General features: G+C 48.3%; 1 protein-coding gene across 28 annotated transcripts in view; it reads left to right on the top strand.

The window, feature by feature from the left end:
- NFASC (neurofascin) overlaps positions 1-18,314 on the top strand; it is a 200,382-nt gene that overhangs the window by 39,192 nt on the left and 142,876 nt on the right. For 2 of the 28 annotated variants that reach the window (XM_031656586.1, XM_031656588.1), the window contains exon 1: positions 17,230-17,969. The exons of 22 other annotated variants lie outside the window; for them this stretch is intronic. Coding sequence is in view for 4 of the 6 variants with exons in the window: in XM_031656578.1 (XP_031512438.1) it covers positions 2,907-2,993 (87 nt within the window). In the remaining 2 variants the exon portion in view is untranslated. Of the gene's footprint in view, positions 1-1,419; positions 2,994-17,229; positions 17,970-18,314 lie in introns of those variants that run through there. 4 more of the 28 variants (XM_031656571.1, XM_031656578.1, XM_031656568.1 and 1 more) reach the window with 4 other exon arrangements.

The following is an 18,314-nucleotide window of genomic DNA, read 5'->3' as shown; positions in this document are numbered from 1 at the left end:
AATACTTTGTGGTGGCAAGTTTCCCATTGTAATAGTGTTCACTTTCCACGCTGGGAAGTGGGGATTGTACACCCAGGGATGAGACGGGACCTTTTGCTGCAGCAGTTACAGTCAGAGAGCAAATCCAGCTGGAGGGCCTCTAGCCTGCTCAGTCCACCCTGTCCCCGAGTCCTGAGGTGGGCTGCGCTTGGCCACAGGCTCAACAGTTCCCCTAAGTCATTGTGTTGCTGATCTCTTCTGGTATGGGAGAGCAGGTGGGCTGGATGTGGCGCACCAGACCTCTTTGGAGGGAGCTGTGGCTGGCAGGGGAGTGAGCCTTGGGGAATGGGGGAAGCACGACTCAGCTGCCCTGCCTAGGATGCCTAGGACGTGCTGGTGCTCTCCCCCAGGCAGGCCAGCTGTTACTAGAGCCACTGCATTGGCACGGGCTGTCCTCTGTGAATGTGACCCACATTCAGGCCTGCCCAGCAGCTGTCTTCCCCCACCACATTCCTCCTTTCTGGCTGCCAACCCCTCCTGGCTTCCTATTCCCTACCAGCATTAGGCTCCCTGGGTTGAGAAAGGGGCTGCTGTCCACAGGTGGCTTTGGGAGATGGGCTGGGCTGGTGTGGCTTCCTCTCTATGAGGAGAAAAGCCACAGGAACTGCAACGTGATGGCTTCCAACACTGAGCTGAGCTCAGAGCAGGCAGAGAACAGGAGGCAGGAGCATGGGGGCAGCTACCCTCTTGGTCTGCCCACCCCTCCAACCCCCAGGCCACCCAGCAGGGGGTCATCTGGATGCCACCTGATTTTCTCAGCATCTTATTCCCTTTTGTTCCTCTTCAATGTGGGATCGATCTGATCTGTCCATTAATCCGTCTGTACCTTGCTGATATGGAAAAGGGCTGCCTCTTCCTGGGCAGGACTTTGCCCCTGACTTGGGCTGCTCACTGTGTTCTGGCTCTGAGTCTTAAGGCCAATGCCTTCCACCCTGATTGTGCCTTTCCCTTCTATCCTTCCCATCCCCTTACAAACTCCATTAGCCCTGTATTCATTGTAGGCAAGGGAAATGGCTCAACAGGAGCCCCTGTGAAGAGGCCGGCTGGGGGCTAGATGTGGGGCTGGAGGGAGTGCGGGTTGTTGACTTGAAGCTCAGTAAGAGCCAATAGTGGGATGTGGTGGTTGAAGAGGCATCACAGCATAAGCCTGTCCCAAAGGGCTGCCCCGTGCGCCCTGTGTGGGGAAATTGTGCTCTGCTCTGGGTGCCATACCACAACCAGTACTTTTTCATGTTAGCAAAAGTGATTTATGTTTACACTGCAGAACACTTAGAAAAGATAAATAAGCACAAAGGAAAAAAAAAAAGCAAATTATCCGTAATTTCACTGCTCAAAGATAGTCATTCTTCTCCTATATTTGTAATCTGTTTTTTACTAAATCTTCCATTTGATTAAAATATTTTACTATATTATTTTATCATTTTGATAAAATATATTTCATTGCTTATGAGAGTATTGAGTACAGGCCAGTTTTTTAGCAATTACCATACGTATTAGGCACTGTCATTTAGAGAATCTTTGTAACTCGAGTTGATACTGTGATCCAGTTATACAAATAAGGAAACAGAGGCACAGTTGCCCAAGATTTGCCTGCACTAGGTAACTTGCCCAAGGCAACACAGCCAATAAATGGCAGAGCCACATTTTGAACCCAGGTCGCCTGCTCCAGAACTCTTATAATCTCCACACTGTACTGACTTTCCAACCATGGGCGTGCCATAGTTTATCATTTCCACTAGTGATGGTTGTTTCGGTTGTTTCTAACTTTTTTTATCATTATAAACAACATTCTGCTGAATGTTTGTGTGACTTAAATATTTTAATTATTTTTGATTATTTAAGATCCATTCCCAGAAATGGAATTTATGGAATGAAGGGTATAAACATTTTTAAGATGTTTCCATGTTTTTGCAAACTCCCTTCTGGGAAGTCTGGGAGGGGTGACGCCTCCTCCAGGAGGTTAGGAGAGCTGAGCCTTACACTCTAGGAGAATCTCTGACCCAATGAAGTTTGTCCATCTCAGAGGAAGCAGGACAATGTGGTGAGTGGAAATGATTTCTTGAGGGGAGGTTGAAGGGACTGGAGATATTTAGCCTGCAGAAGATAAGAGACAAGGGCCACACGCATGGCTGTAATCAAATGTGTAATGGGCTGTCACGTGGAAGAGAGAGGTTTGTCCTGAGGCTCTCAAGCAGAAGTGGACCAGAGGACCAAAGTTGCGGAGAGCCATTGTCCTGTGTGGGGCCAGCACACAGCCCTGGATGGAACAGGGTGGGTGTTACATAAAGGTTACATGACCAGCTGCCATCCCTGCCTTGGGTTCGTGGAGGATGTGTGTATGGGGAGGGCCAGGACCACCCCCGCCACACTGAGCTCCCCTACAAAACATGACGTCTCTGAATCTTAACAGGGGGATCTGCTCCCCACCCCACCCCCGCCTTGGGAGCCTGGCCCAGCCTGGTACGTCTCTCTGTCTATCCCCTCAGGAGCACAGCCTGGCTTGTGTCATGGGCCACACAACTCTTCCATTATGTATGAGGGGGACCCAGCGGTGAGCGAGTGAGCAAGCCGGCCGAGGGAGGGGTGAGTGGTTATTAATAAACAAGTGTATTGTGTGGTGTTCCATTCATAGCACTCTCGGAGGACGTGGTGGGCTTGAGATAATAAAGCCCTGTTTATGCCATGGAGGGCTGGGGAGGTGGCTGGTGTGGGGTGACAAGGAGTAGGGAATCCAGGAATTATTTTGATTCCACCCAGGGCAGGGCTGCTGTGTTTTCTCTGAGGCCAACTTTCAGGGAAAAGAAGGATCTTGCTGGGATTTTGCTCAGGCCTAAGTCTGCCAGTTGGGATGGCCTGGGGCCTAAGAAATGCCTAGCTTCCCTCCCCACCTGTCCCCATGGAGGGAGACTGAGAAGATGCTGGATGAACTAGACGATGGCTCCTTCAGGAGAGAGGTAGGATGGCCAACTCTGCCCTCCCTCTCGGCCTTCCGTTCTCACCCCGTTCCTCCTGCTTTGGCCTTCGAAGACTGTGAAGCTGTGTGTGCTAGGATTGTGCAAACTTTCCCAACAAAGCTAAGACTGTGTTTGTGCACAAGGACTGCAAGAATCTTCCTAGCCCAGGGAGTGGATTGGTTGGGTGTTAGGATTTGAAATATGAAGTAGGCAGGCTTGAAGGGGAAGAGGTGGTGGTACTGGTCTCCTATCCTAAATGAGCTAAAATTTTAGAAGGAAGAGAGGCCAAGGACACGGCTGCAAAGCCCCTGTATGGATGGGCAGGGGACCTTTGATTTGAGGAATGAGGGTGCCTGGAAAAGGGAGATGCTGGAGAGCATTTTGGAGGAGGGAGAATCAGTGTTGCGCATCTAATTGTGAAGCCTGTGTTAACTCTGTGGCGTGTCTCTGTTCTGTGTTAGTCTTCTCCTATTCCCTCCTTCAGTCGTTTGCTCTGGGCTCCACCATCTCAAACCAGCTGTCTCCCTCCAGCCAGGCGTGCCTGGCTGAGTCTTGGCATCTCTGGATCTCAGGATCTCAGGCCAGGAATGCAGAAGCTGCTGGTTGGGAGGAAGTGAGAATTGTCCCTTTTGCTCTTAGCTGGCTTCTAGGGATGGAGAGCAGTTTCTGGGTCAGGGGAGCCTTGGTTTCCTGTCACTTCATGCTAAACCAAAACAACAGTGAAGACAGAGCCCACACAGGCTTATGGGACCTGGCCTGGCTGATGATGTTCACTTTGACCTTTGGAAGTCGCTTTGGTCCAGAGCTACCCTGAGTTAGAAAACTCTTTCATGTCAAGACAGCTCTGTCTAAAGAGATGTGTACTGGTTTGTTGTTGGTTGGGAGGGAAAAAGGAGGCTGGTGGAAGGGACAGTCTGTGCTGTCCTTTTGGGTACAGGGCTCCCTGAAGCAGGGGTTTGGATCCAGTGACTTTAAAGTTTTGTTTGGGTTGATGATTCAGTGACCGTACTTAACCCAGGAAGGTTCGAGGCTGCATTAGGGCCAGAATGAACTGATGATCCCTGATTATTGGAGTATTGCCTCCCTGGCTCAGACCAATTCAACCTTCCCAGAGGCAGCCAGACCTCACCCCAGGGCAGAGTGTCAGCAACATCGCAGAGTGCTCCCTCAACCCTATGCACAAAGCAAACAGTACAGTTTTCCCTGAGCATCATGCATCCCGGGCCTGAGTGCCGTGGGATGATGAGGAGTCTCTACAGAGAATTGCAGCTCCTTCCTGGACTCTCCTTGGCTCCCACAGGCACTGTGGACACTTGCTCCCCATCTCCCTCCCACAGTCTGAAGGAGCAGTGACTATTTTTAGAAGCATCTGCATGCTCCTGGGAGCACTGTTTCTGTGGTTTATTGCCAGGCTGAATGCACAGGAGCTGGTGAGACAGCTGGGGCTGGGAGGTGCAGGCTTGTGTATGGTCAACTCAACTGCAGTCAGCCGGCTGGGCACCTGGCCTGGAGGAATGATCCAGTGTCTTCCACCAAGCTTTTGGGGGCTCCTACTGGCTCTGTTGTAACACTGTCATTTGCTGTGGGAGGCTTCCTGGAAGATGAGGGCCTTCATCATAGAGTTGGGCAGGCTGAGTCATCCTTGGACAACCCCCACTCTGAGGTGATGTGCTCAGGGTGCACCAGGTGGAATTGGTGAGATGGCCTCCCCCAGTGATGGCAGCACCATCAACAACCGTAGTCACAATGGCTCCTGTTCACTGAGAGCCTTCTCCATGGTAGGCAGTGCTCTAAGCACTGGATGTCTGTCCTCATATAAACCTTCCAACAACCTATGCTATCTTCATTTTAAAATCAAGGATGCTGAAACCCAGAGAAGTTAAGCATGTTGCCCGGTGTCACACTGTCGGTGACTGAGCCAGGCCCAAGAATCTGCTCTCTTACAGCCCCTATGCTTGGAGCCTCTTGGAGCCTGCTGCCATGTTGCCTCTCAGTAGAAGGCAATAAAGTGGGTTAGATGCAAGGAAATACTTCCTGACGGTGAGGGGAGCTGTGTGCAATGTTCTCCCTTCCAGATCTTTGAGATGCATCTTGCATTTCAGAAGGGAGCTGTCTTGCAGGCTGGACTCTGGATTAATGACCACGCAAGAGATTTTCTCTGTTGGGATTCTGGCAGCTCTGTTTTCTGGACCCTGGGCCAGCAGTGGTCTGCCATGAAAGATGCTGGGCCATGTGTCAGTAAGAACAGGGAGCAACCAGCCAGCAGCTCTGGGTACATCGAGTACCTGGCTGGGATTTGGAGTCCTATGAAAAACAGGGAGGCCAGAGAATCCCCCAGGCTTATAGAAGAAGCCCCAGAGAGATAAACCACTCCCATGGTTTAGTGGACATTTCATTTCTGCCTTTGAGTCAGATGTGCCTGTTCACCCAGAAAGAAACTTTTGGCTTCTGCTGGGGCCTCTGTTCCTGGGCCTCCCACCACAGAGCACACAAGGAGCTGGACAGATCCCAGGGAAGGCTTCGTTCTTTACCTAGGACACAAGCATCTGTGGGTCATGTGTATTAGGGACAGCTGCTGGGGGCCCTCCAAGCTGAGGCAATGAAGAAGCCAGAGAAAAGAGCCCCTCAGTGGGCTTGGTGAGCCATCTGGATGGGGATGGGGGAACTCTTCTTTGCCAACCAGCTGGGCTGCTGTAGCTTTTGCTTCCCCTCTGTCACCCTGATCTGTACCATGGCAGCAGCCTCAGGAGAATGTTCTGGGGGTGTATAGGGGCTATCTCTTCTCTCTCCAGGAGCTGCAGTGGGGAGCAGGGCAGCTAACACCCTGCAGGTAGCAGGGCACAGTGGGCAGATAGGTGGGGGTGGAACAAGACTGCTGGGGTCCAGTTTCAGTTCAGCCCCTAGCTGGGTGACCCCTTGTTTCATCATGTCAGGTGTGATATTAATAGCACTTGCCTCTTGGATTTTGAGAAGATAAACGAACTAATCCATGAAATCATTAGCACAGAAGTAAGAAGGAGAAGGCTCTCTCTGTCCAGTCCCACGCAGCCTTCGTTCCCCTTCGTTCCTACCCAGCCGAAACCTTCTTCCACTGGGGAGCAGGCCCATGTTGGAGGTGTCCTCACTGTGTCTCCTGCCGCTCATCTTGGCTCAGGTTAAATAACCCATGGTCTCCACATTGCTTCCTGCTGCCACTCCCTTTTGTCGTAGGAGCCAGTGCAAGGCCACATGCTCAAGTCCCAGTTCTTCTGCCCCCTGGGCTGCCTTTGGCCCCATTTTGGGTCTCTGGAGGTGAGCATCGTCTTCTGGTGTACACCAGGCTTCTGACTTCCTGGATCAGCTAGTATCTGCTGCCTGGGGGCCTGGGAGTGGAATCACGTGGCTTTATTCTACCCACTCTGCCCTGTGACAGGCTTTCCAGGGCCCTGCCCCCGGTTCCCATTCCTGCACTTCCAACCCACCATCCTGAATCTACTTCCCTCCACCCTCGGACCCTGGGTCCTGATGGCATCTGCCCCAGATCCTTCCCGCCTCTGCCGGTGCCCTTCTCCCCTTCCCACCTATGCCTGGGGCCTGGTCTGAATGTCATCTTGGTTTATACTTCTCAGGGATTCAAGCACACTTGGCATACCTAAAGCAAACTTCTCTTGACATTTAAAGGAGGGCCCCGTGATAGAGTCAGCCCCACGTTTATAATCACTTTGGAACAGGAGAGGTAACTTTCCACTTTGCTCTAGACTGAATAAGGTCAAAATGAGATGGGTGGGTGGTGGGGGCAGGTGGCATCATACTTTCTGGCTACCCTCAGTCACTGCTCCGTTCTTTGATATGTCTTTATTAGTCCCTCAGTAACCTAATGAGGCAAATACTACCATCCCCATTTTATAGATGGGAAATAGGTTAAGTGACTTGCCTAAGGTCAGGCAATTAGGTAGAAAAGTCAAGATTTGAGTGTGGGTCTGCTTTGTTGTTGTTTTTTTGTTTTTGTTTTTGTTTTTGTTTGAATCATTCAGCCTCTAGAAGAAGGTAGGTTGGATAAGGTGCTCATATTGATGTAGACACATCTGCATTTTGATTACCCTTAAGCTGGATTTCTGACTATGAACAAATCCAAATCTTCTGTTCACATTGCATCTTCCTCACTCCCCATCCCTTGGCTATGGGCCTTTCTCTCATAAAGAGGCCTGGGAGGCACCGAAGGGAAGCGGGGAGACCCCAGCCTTCCACTGTTTTCTGTCAGCCTCCAGGTTAGACCAGGAGCCTGGGGACACTACTGAGGCTGTCTGCCTCCCAGAAGTCACATGTGCCTAAGAGGTGACTATATTTTGCTGGAGGAAGTAGAAAGAAGAACAGAGTAGGGAATCTGGAGGTGCCTGAGTCATACAGGATTAGAAAGTTAAGGTGCATCTTTTCCCTAAAAACAGTCTAGGAGGAAACATTCTGCAAAATGATTGCAGATTGTCGGGAGGCCTCGAGGGCTGGAGAGGTGCAGTCCAGTGAGATTGCTCGGATCTCCAGGCCAGGGTTCTCTTCTGAGCACTCCCCTCCCACCGCCCCCTCCACCACACCCCTCAGGGTCCCCTGCTGTGGGTTCTTTGTAGAAGAAGATGTAAGTGACAAGGTAATGGCCCTAAGCACACACCAGAAGCCAATGGTAGATACCAACCACCCTGTTCCTCCCGACTCTCACAAATCTCAAACCAAGACAGGATGTTATTAACTAGTTTTTGAGGGAACATTTGGAACTCTGACTTCTATCAGCCTGAGGAGAGGTCTGATAGGGTCTTTGTTTGACTGACTCTGAAATTCCAGGGTTGGTGGGGAAAAGTAGAAGGAGGAGGGGTCTGCAACCCTCTTAGATTCAGCCTAGAATTGCTGGTAATACACAGTCATTTGGGATGTATTGTCTTCCTTCCTGAGCCTTTAACATTGGCCTCCTAAATTACTAGTAAGGCATGGGGCTCTCTTGCTTTATTTCTTAGGGATTTTTTGTTTGTTCATTTTTGGTTTTTTCTCAACTTTGAAAATCAGCTGTATTGAGCTGATTTTACACTCAATAAATAATTTACACTCAATAAAATGTACTCATTTTACAGTACAGATGCGTTTTGACAAATGTATATGCCCCATGTAACCACCCCTCCAATCAAGATGGAGTACATTTCTATTGCTCCCTAAAAATCTCCTCATCCAGTTTACAGTCCACCCCCACCCCACAGCCTCTGCATATTTTAAGGACGCTTTCAGCTCTAGGGAAAGAAGAATATAAACTAAAGCCAAAATGTTGCCATTATAGTATCTTTCTTTTCTTTCTTTTGTCATTATTTTCTTATTTCACCATGGTAAAATATGCACAACATACAATTTACTATTTTAACTATTTTTAAATGTACAGTTTGATGGCATTAATTACATTTACGTATTATATAACCATCATCACTACACCCATCTTCAAAACCCTTTCATCCCCCCCAACTGGAATTGACCCTTAAACACTACCTCCTCATTCTCTCCTCCTTCCAGCTCCTGGCAGCCGCCATTCTACTTTCTCTCTCTATGAACTTAACTACACTAGGAACCTCAATAAGTGGAATCATACTGTATTTGTGCTTTTGTGTCTGGCTTATTTCACCTAACGTAATGTTGTCAAGGTTCATTATATTGCAGCAAGTATCAGAATTTTATTCCTTTTCCAGGCTGAATAATACTCCATTGTGTGTGTTGTCAGCTGAAGAATCAGGGACTCATAAATGTGGAGAGGAGAGCTTTATTTCTTATGAAGAGTTGCAGCCTGCAGGCTAGGAAGCATAGCCTCTGGTAGAAACCAAAAGCAGGCACTTTGATGGAGGGAAGTGTAGAACAGGAATTTATACCAAACAAGTTGGCTAAATATATATATGATATATTTATTTATATACTTATATAAACAACATTAAATATTAAAATATTAAATAATATATAAATATATATTTAATAGATTATAGGAGGAGCTATGAATATTCACAAAGCAGGGGATGCACACATGCACAGTAAGCAAACATGCGAGTTCCATACATCTCATGTTCACTTTGGAATGGAGACTTAACATTTAAACGCATTAAAATTAGGCTCTGTACAGCCAAAGGTGAAACGGAAGGCACAGAGGCATCCTATACACGGCGTCTGTGAAACAGCTAGAACCATTGCATGGTCAGTGGGCTCCTATTGGGAAGCAATGCTGGTCACTTGTATCAAAACTGCAAAATGGAACAAGCAGGCAGTTGTTTGAAATCAGGGATGGAACAAGTCTTTGGAAAGGGCTAGTTTCTATTTAACCCTTAGGAAGAAAACTCTAATAGTGGTTATTGAGGTGGGAGGTATAATGAGCAGCATGCCTGACCTCCCATCCCGTCATGGCCTGGAACTCAATTTTTAAGGTTTCTATGGGGGTCCTCTTGGCCAAGAAGGGTTCCATGCAGTCGATTGGGGGGCTTAGGCTTTTGTTTTTATTTATCAATATATACTACATTTTGTTTACCCATTCATCCATTGATGGACATTTGGGTTGTTTCCACCTTTTGGCTATTGCGAGAAACACTGTCATAAACATTGGTGTACAAATATCTATTTGAGTCATTATGGTATTTGAGTGCTCAGCAGCTCCTCCTAGCAACTCCTCCTGGTTCAACCTGCCCTCACACCAGGACCCGGAGTGGAATGCGTTTCTGCTCCTCATCTGCTGCCCTGTCTCCTCTGACTTAGTGCCTGTGGCAAATGATGTTTCAAATACTGCAGTCCTTAATGGGTACTCGTGGACCCAGGCTTCCTAGGCAATGGAGTTTGGAGTTCCTTTCCCCAGAAGCTTTCTTTTCAGTGTGTCTAGGTTTCTCCTAGCCAACAGCTAACTTCTGGAGTTTGATTCCATTAAGTTTCTTTCTTTTTTTTTTTTTTTGAGATGGAGTCTTGCTCTGTCGCCCAGGCTGGAGTACAGAGGCGCAATCTTGGCTCACTGCAAGCTCCGCCTCCCGGGTTCACGTCATTCTCCTGCCTCAGCCTCCTGAGTAGCTGGGACTACAGGCGCCCGCCACCATGCCCGGCTAATTTTTTGTATTTTTGATAGAGATGGGATTTCACCGTGTTAGCCAGGATGGTCTCAATCTCCTGACCTCATGATCCGCCCGCCTCGGCCTCCCAAAATGCTGGGATTACAGGCGTGAGCCACCGCGCCCAGCTCCATTAAGCTTCTTAATGCAAGAATACAACAAAACATCTTTGTTTCCTCAAGGAAAAAAAAAGAAACTAAATTTTATCAAACATCTACACTAGGTGCTGGTTCAAGGTGTCAGCACAGCACTAAAAGGTTCACCTTCTTTTATACGGCAGCCCTGTGAGATAGGGTCGAAATTTGTTTCAAGGGCAAAGAAACTGAGGAGAGTCTCGGAGACGTTAAGTCATTTGCCCAAGATCACAAAAGCCAACACTCTTTCTCTACTACATATTAGTAAATGCAGTTTTCGCCATTAAAAAAATGTAATGGCAAAAACCACAATTACTTTTGCACTAACTTAATAACTCCCTGGTCTTATAAATGCAAATGTGCTAGAGAAATTTCCTGGACATTTTCTTTTACAATGGAAATCAGGCCTGAAGTTCCCCTGATAATTTGGAAAGAAAACCGCTTAGGCTTTCTTGCCCTAGTTCTGGTAAAATATGGAATTATAATTAAAGTTTTGTTTTGGTTTTCAAAATATACAAAAGTAAAGAGTATAGTATAATGAATCCCCACGTACCCATCACTCAGCTTCAGCCATGATCAACACTTGGCCAGTCTTGTTTCATCCAGCGGATTCTTCTCTTTGATCTGTGGGATCCTCCCAATTCATGTGGTAGCAGTTGGTGTGTTTTGGAAGAGGGTAGGAGACTCGGCAGATCTGGGCACCATGGAGCTAAATCCTTCCCAGCTGGAAGAGTGTTAATTGCCACCGGTTGGAATCCCCTCTGATGGTTCATTATTCATCTAGTTGCTGAACACCATCCAGGAGGCAGGGGGACAGATCTTTGGAGAGGCCTGGCCAGAACTGGTGGGGTGGGATGCAGAGAGGCTTCCCTTTTGAAGCGCAATTTCTTCCTACAGTTTGATTTTTATTGGAGATTCTTCTGAGTGGAAAAAAAGAAGGTTATTTGAGGATAACCTCCCCCTTAGGGGAAGAGCACTGAGCCAAGTTAATCTGAGGGCAGAAGTAGGGGCCAACCAGTGCAAAACAAGTCTGTGGCCTCTTCAACTAGATTTAATGAACACTTTTATTTTGTAAATGAAATTTAAAATATCTGCAGCATGCCAGACACTAGGTGCTTGGAATGCAACTATGACAAGTTGGTTAATCTACTCTCAAAAAGTTTGTGGGACAAAAAAATAATAGCGAATAACTAACATTTGTTGTGTGCCGAAGTTCTTTATAGAAATGTGTACCTTGTCTCATATTACTACTCGTCTCCCCCGCAAAACAGTCGTCTGTAGGATAGGGTACAGTGATCTCTGTTTTATAGACAAAGAAACCAGGGCTCGAGGGGGCTCACTGAACTCACACAGCTAGCAGGGGTGGAACCCATGGACTTTGCTGCTGCTGTCTGTGCAGGGTGAATGTAGGACAGGGAGGACCAAGGGGTGGGAGAGAGGAGAGATGACGGGAACCGTCTCTTAGGCTGCAGAAATGTGGTTATGTAAAAATCCCACCAGATGTGCTTTCTCATAGGATTTGGGGACAGCCAAATGGTACATTTTTCTCTTGACATTATGGAGGACTGTGGGATTTATTTTTATTTCGAAAACAGGGCAGTTCTTTTGGAAATGGGAAGGAGTGAAGGCTGGAACTTGAGAAAGTGTTCTATCCTGAGACTGCAGAAAGGGATGGAGAGAAAGGAATTCAGTTGGGTTTGTTTGTTCTGCTTTTATTTAAAAGAAGATTTAGCATCTTTCAAGGGAGAAGAGCTGTGGGAATAGAAGGGGTAGTGTGAGGTATAAAGGGCAATTTCTGATCTGGTTTGACCTTGTTCAGTGATCAGATGGTTTGGGGTTCTCATGCTGTGGGCTCTCAGCTGTGGGCGCGGCTGGTGGTGCTGGCCCTCTGATTCTGGGGTGAAGCGGCTTGGCAGGCTCATTTTCTGCACAGAGGCCTACTTTGTGAGTGTGAACACATTTTCTAGAGCCAGAACATTGACTCAGCTACTTATCTCAGTAGCAGGGTGAGTGCACAATTTATTTTAAAAGAAAACCTGTGAACCTCTTTTCTTCTCATGCCAGGAAGCCCCTCATCCCTGTCCATGTTTAAGCCATCACCTACAGGGTTAGGTTAGACTTAGACAGCTCTGCCTGCGTGAGCTAAGAGGGAGTTGAAACACTGAAATGAGGCCCAGTATGGCTGAAATCTCGTAGGAATGAAGAAAAAAGAAGTGTAGTAGTCGGCATTTTAATTTAATTTTTTCCCATTGTAATGTTTGTTTATTTATTTATTTATTTATTTTTGAGATGGAGTCTCACTCTGTCACCCAGGCTGGAGTGCAGTGGCGCGATCTCAGCTCACTGCAAGCTCCGCCTCCCGGATTCACACCATTCTCCTGCCTCAGCCTCCCGAGTAGCTGGGACTACAGGCGCCCACCACCACGCCTGGCTAATTTGTTGTATGTTTAGTAGAGACAGGGTTTCACCGTGTTAGCCAGGATGGTCTCAATCTCCTGATCTCGTGATCCACCCACCTTGGCCTCCCAAAGTGCTAGGATTACAGGCGTGAGCTGCTGTGCCCAGCCTCGAGTTTTTCACTGTGAGATGGGAAGAGGTTTCATCTGGTTCAGAAGTAGGGGAATGAAACCTCTCAAGTTCCTTCCAGCTGTGGCATTTGGGGTTTTTTATTTTTTCCTAGTTGACCCCACCCTGAGTTCCCAGGTATTTTAAAAGCAAAATTTTGTGCAGGATCAGCTTCAGAGAGAACCCAAAAGAAGATCCTGTCTTTGAATGGATGTATCATGTCCATTTGAACCTTGCTGACTGAGACAGGAGACAGATGAAAGTGGATGAGGACACGTCTTTCAGGAGTTTCAGGCCTCCCAAGCTAGCCAGAGAAATGCCTTTCTCTTTTCAGAATAAGTGAAGAGTGCAGCATCCCTCCTGTCCTCCCTCCTGGGACTGCAACTCACAAATGTCAGTTGCTATGGATACAGGCAATTGAGGCTCCCCTGGGGCAGGGGCAGAGGTGGAGGCTGTTTGTGGCAGTGATGTGGGGTGGTGTCGCTGTGTTCCCCACAATGGTGCCTCAGCGTGGCAGGCAGGGACCAGCTTTGCTTGAGCCTCCACCTTGGCCCTAGGGACCCCAGGTTGACCAGCAGGTGCATCTGTTGAGCCACCCCTGGGGGCATGTGCACCTGAAGTAGGTGACACCTGTGCAGAGCTGCTAGGCATTAAGTGGCGGGTAGGGCACAGTTCAGGTTGGGGAGGCCTGTCTATTGGTGATAGATGCATAGCTCCCTCCTCTTTTTCCTGATTGTATTAAAAGTAATGGCAAAAATTGCAATTACATTTGCACCAACCAAATAGGGCCTGCCAGGCTAATGCTAGTAGTTCCTCCGCTCCCTGGAGCTCATTTCTGGGTTGGAGTCACTACCCAGTTGAGCTTTACTATGAGTGGGATCTTGTCCTGAAGGCAGAAGGCAGCAGCAGAAGGTAGGAAGAGCTTCTAGTATGAGAGGGGAGACACAACCCCTGCCCTCAATGAGCTTCCAGTCTGATGGGGGAAACCATGGGTTCCTGAAGAACACAGGATAGTAGACAAAAGACAGAGAAGGAAAAACCCATCAGTCCCTTGTTTCTGACAAAGATTCTTTGCTTGACCAAACTTTAGCCAGGCTCCTGAACCTTCTGCTAGGCCCACCTCAGCACTTCCCTGTCAAATCCAGTTTTAGCAAGAACCCTGCTAAGTCGGTTTGCCAAGAACCCCCCACCTTGGATATCTGATCACCCTTGATATCTGACCAGGTTCCTCATCCTCCACCACTCCCCAGGTGATGTCTGATCACCCTGGCCTGTTTGCAGCAGGAATCCTGTTCAGTCTGTTTAGCCAGAATCCCCCTTACTCCTGATGTTTCCTCTTGGTAATTTTCCATCCACTGACCCCCACCCTGCTTCTTGGCTAGAAATTCCCCCCTCACCCATGCTGTATTCAGAGTTGAACCCAATCTCTCTCCCTGACTGCAAGACCCTATTGCATGCTCCCTGTAGCTATCTGGATGGTCCTGAATAAAGTCTGCCTTAATGCTTTAACAAGTGGCATTGGATAATTTTTTTTCTTTAACATTTCAACCCACCCCAACCCCTGGCCATGCCTCCCTTCATGCTTCCCATAAAGTCAGACTCATCTCCATGGCATACAAGGCACTACGTGATCTGGCCGTCCCTACCCTGCCCCACAGTTCCCCCTGTTCTGCCAGGCTGTCTTTGGGCTTTTCCTCAATGTTCCAGCCAGCTCTAGCCTTGGGGCCTTTCCTTTTTCTTCCCTCTGCCTTAAGCTGTTCCTCCCATCACCTCCCAGTTCACTCCTTTATTTTATTTAAGTCTCTCTTTGATATCACTTCCTGACCACCCTATGTAAAATCTGCCCTTCTTTTCTCCCCACACTCCTTTCTGCTCTTTCCCCACTGTGTATTTCTTCACAGCACTTCCCCACTACCTGCACTTATGTCTCTGTTTATTATTTCATGGCCTGTCTCCCCCACTGGAAGGTAGACTCCGTGAGTGCTGGGTCAATGTCTTGTTTACCCCTGAATCCTACTGCCAAGAGCATTGCCTGGCACCTGTGAGGACCTCGACAAATATTTGATGAATAAGTGAAAACTGTAGCTCAGTGTTTCTCACTGAATTCTGGGAGAATGTTTACCATGTGCTTTTCTATTATTTTACCAGTTAAAAGACAAAACTTCTCTTTGGCAATTCTAATTTGAAATTGAAAGATGTTTTTCATAAAAGTAGATTTTGGTTTTTTAGCATAGTGTATCTCACACTGGGGTATGTAGACCCCCGGGGTTCTTGGCTATGCTCATGAGAGTTTGGGAGATATTCTTTCCTTTGGAATATGCCTACATATGAGTCAAGTTTGGGAAAACCCATGTATAGCTGCTGGAGGCCACGGATAAGGGCTGAAGGTCAAGCATAAGGGCTAGAGGTAGGGTGTGTTGGAGGTGTCTCCAGAGGACTTTTTAGAAAGCCGATCTTAAACAGTAGTTACAAGGAAAGGGTGGGCCTCAACTCAGGATAGAATGGCACTAGATAACTTGCACCGAGAGCCCAGCTTGTGTGAATGCAGAGAAGTCCTATGTGGCAAGCACTATGGGCCTTAAGGGCCTTGGCTGAAACGCGGCTGCCTGGTTGAAGAGGAGTTTCAGCTTGGATAGAACAAGGTGCAGAGTTAAGTTGAGGGCACTTTATACCCCAAAAGTCAAAGTTTGAGTGACAGCTGTGCGGGGCTGGGACGGCACTGGAGCAGTGACCCATAAACTCTGCTTTCTATCCCCTTCCCCATCACTTACATCCCATTGAAGTCATGTCAGCATGAAGGTCCCTCCAGGGAGCATCGACCCCGCTCCATGGCCTGTGCAGCTGGGCTGTGGAGTGTGTGTGTGCAGAGTCAGCTGGCAGGTGGAAGATGACCCAGCCCTCCGGAGGATGGTCCCCAGCTCACCAGCTTGCAGTCCTTTGTTTAACTGGGAACCTAGCAGGCCAGAGGTCAGCATTTTTCTTGGAAGACTGTCAAAGCATGCCTGTAGCTGAAGAGGAGCAGGGTCAGATTCCCAGGGAGTGGGCCAGGATAAGGTCCTATCACCGCTTAGCTCTGCACCGTCTGCAGTCTGGCTGGTGCCAGCAGCATGGCATTGGCAGGGCAGCTTCCATAGTCTGGCCATGGAATCACAGGCCTGAGCCGCTGGAAGGCCCTTTACAAGCCACACAGTGACCTCCGTGCTGCAGGGATGAGGTGCCTGAAGCCCAGAGAGTTACTGGGAGATCTGGGACCTGAACCCGGATGTCCTGACACCTAGCGCAATGCTCCCTCTGCCGTCTCCTGATCAGGACAGGGAACCTAGGTGGGGAACCCAGTGGGGAACCCAGCATAACAGTGCCTCCACACCTTGGTTTTTCTCTCCCCTGCGTCTCACACAGAAGTATTACGGTGACGTTGGGAGGTTGAAATAAATGCATCCTACTCTCTGCTGGAGTGACAGTGATTCTCCGTGGACATGTAGCTATAATATGGCTCTCTCACCCTGTCAGGGCCTTGGGTGCTTTCAGGGGAGAGGGGAGTGTGTGGAAGGACTGTGACTCAGGGACTTTCAAGCCTCAGGGTAGCATCTGTATGTAGGGCAGCTTGTACAGAAAGGCTGCTGGGCCTGGGGAGAAGGAGGTCTATGCCACTCAAGGCGCCACCTTTTCTCTGTCAGCTGCTTTTTCCACCTCCCCCTGGTTCTTCAATGGTCAGCAATCTCACTGGTGGTCGCTGAAGTCACCCCTTGGGTATTGAGAGCCTCTTCTTCCCTGGCCCTGGAGTTTAGGAAGGCAGGCGAGGGAATGGAGCTGAGGTAGAGAGAACCACCTGCGGTAGAAGATAGGCTGAGGGTGTGTTCTAACTTCTTAACTTGGCAGGGAGTGATGTCTGGATGTTAAGACCTCTGCTTTTGGAGTCCAGGACACCTAGATTTGTACCTGAGCCCCTCCCCTGGCCTTGAATAGGCTACTTACTTAGCCTTTGTGAGCCTCAGAGCTTGAAAAATGGAGTTAATAGCCCCTCACACATAGTACTGTTCTGAGGACTAGCTGAGGTCATGCATATCAGCAGAGTACTTGTTTGAGTGCCCAGCACACAGTAGGCATAAGTGATGTGATAACATCACCATCACCGTCACCATGTGATGGCTGGGTGCCTGCACTGCACCCACCAGCATGCTGGGTGCTATGGGAGATAAAGAGAATGCCACACTTCAGCCATAGAGCTCATAGTCTTACTAGAGAGAGAATCACACAGGAAAGAGAGGATGTGCCAAACTAAGGTTGAGAGATTTAGATTATGGGATGCTGGGGAGAGATCCATAAAGAAGTAGCTGGGCACAGTGGCTCACACCTATAATCCCAGCACTTTAAGAGGCTGAGGCAGGAGAATCACTTGAGGCCAAGAGTCTGAGACAGGAGGATCACTTGAGGCTAAGAGTTTGGGTAATATAATGAGACCACCATCTTTTTTTTTTTTTAATATGTAAAATAAAATAAACTGAAAAAGATGATTTGAAAGACCTTTTGAGGAGCCAAGGGTGGGAACAACTTGATAAATATTCAAAATAATATTTCACTTTTAGTATCTCCTCTCACCCACCCCTCACCCCTAAAGTGGACATTTTAGAATAACACAGTATGGAACAAGGAGGAAATTGTTCCAGCCGTGGGCCAGCAGAAGTCCTGAGTGGCCCGGAGCCCGGGTTATAGAACCCTTCACCTTCACCCTCCCCTTTGCCCTGCGGCGGGGATGCGTGGTACACTAGGCACCTCCTTACCAAAGACCAGAAAGTCTGTGTGGCTAAATGGAGAAAGAATTTTCCACCCTCTTTGCCCTCACTGCACTCTGCGGGATGCTAGAAATATTTTGCAACCCACCGTCAGAGAAAGAATTGACCACGGCTGGTGCCAGAATATTCAGTACATTCAAAAGCGTCTTTTGTTTTATGAAGAAAGTGACTGGGCTGGGAGCCTCGTCTTCTGATTTGACATCACAACCTGGTGGGTGGGGCCTTCCACTGATCCTGTCCCCACTCCCTGGTTCAAAGTCCCTTAGCCTAGTCAGGATTCTTTAGGAAAGCTAAGTTTTGGTTCCATTTGTGAGTTCCCGTAACCTTAGACACATTCTTCACCCCCTTTGGCCTTCACTGCTCATCTGTGAAATGGTGAGACTATTCCACTCCTGTTGAAGGGTGAGTCTTGTTCCCCAAGAATGATCTCTTGTTCCATTTCTAGCTCTCAGGTCTGAGCTTCCATGAAGTGAGTGTTGCCCCTTTCCAGATGGGCACTCTGTGATGTCGAAGATGTAATTCTGTCATTATCCGAAACACGTCTGAGTTATGCTTGGAAATCGCTTTCGAGGCTGCAGCACATTCTTTGAATATCCTCAGGGATGGGCAGTCTTCTTCCTTTTAGACGGAATTTGATTTCTGCAAGCCGTCTAATCAGGACAATAAGTCTAGGCTCAGGCTAAATGAAGACACTTTTAGTTCCAAACAAATGAAGCTGATTTTGTTCAGCTTCTAAACTGACTCAGC

Source organism: Papio anubis, chromosome 1 (genome assembly GCF_008728515.1).
Source record: "Papio anubis isolate 15944 chromosome 1, Panubis1.0, whole genome shotgun sequence".
Classification (NCBI taxonomy): domain Eukaryota; kingdom Metazoa; phylum Chordata; class Mammalia; order Primates; family Cercopithecidae; genus Papio; species Papio anubis.
The sequence above is the reverse complement of the archived record's forward strand: the minus strand, read 5'-3'. Positions and strand labels throughout refer to the sequence as shown.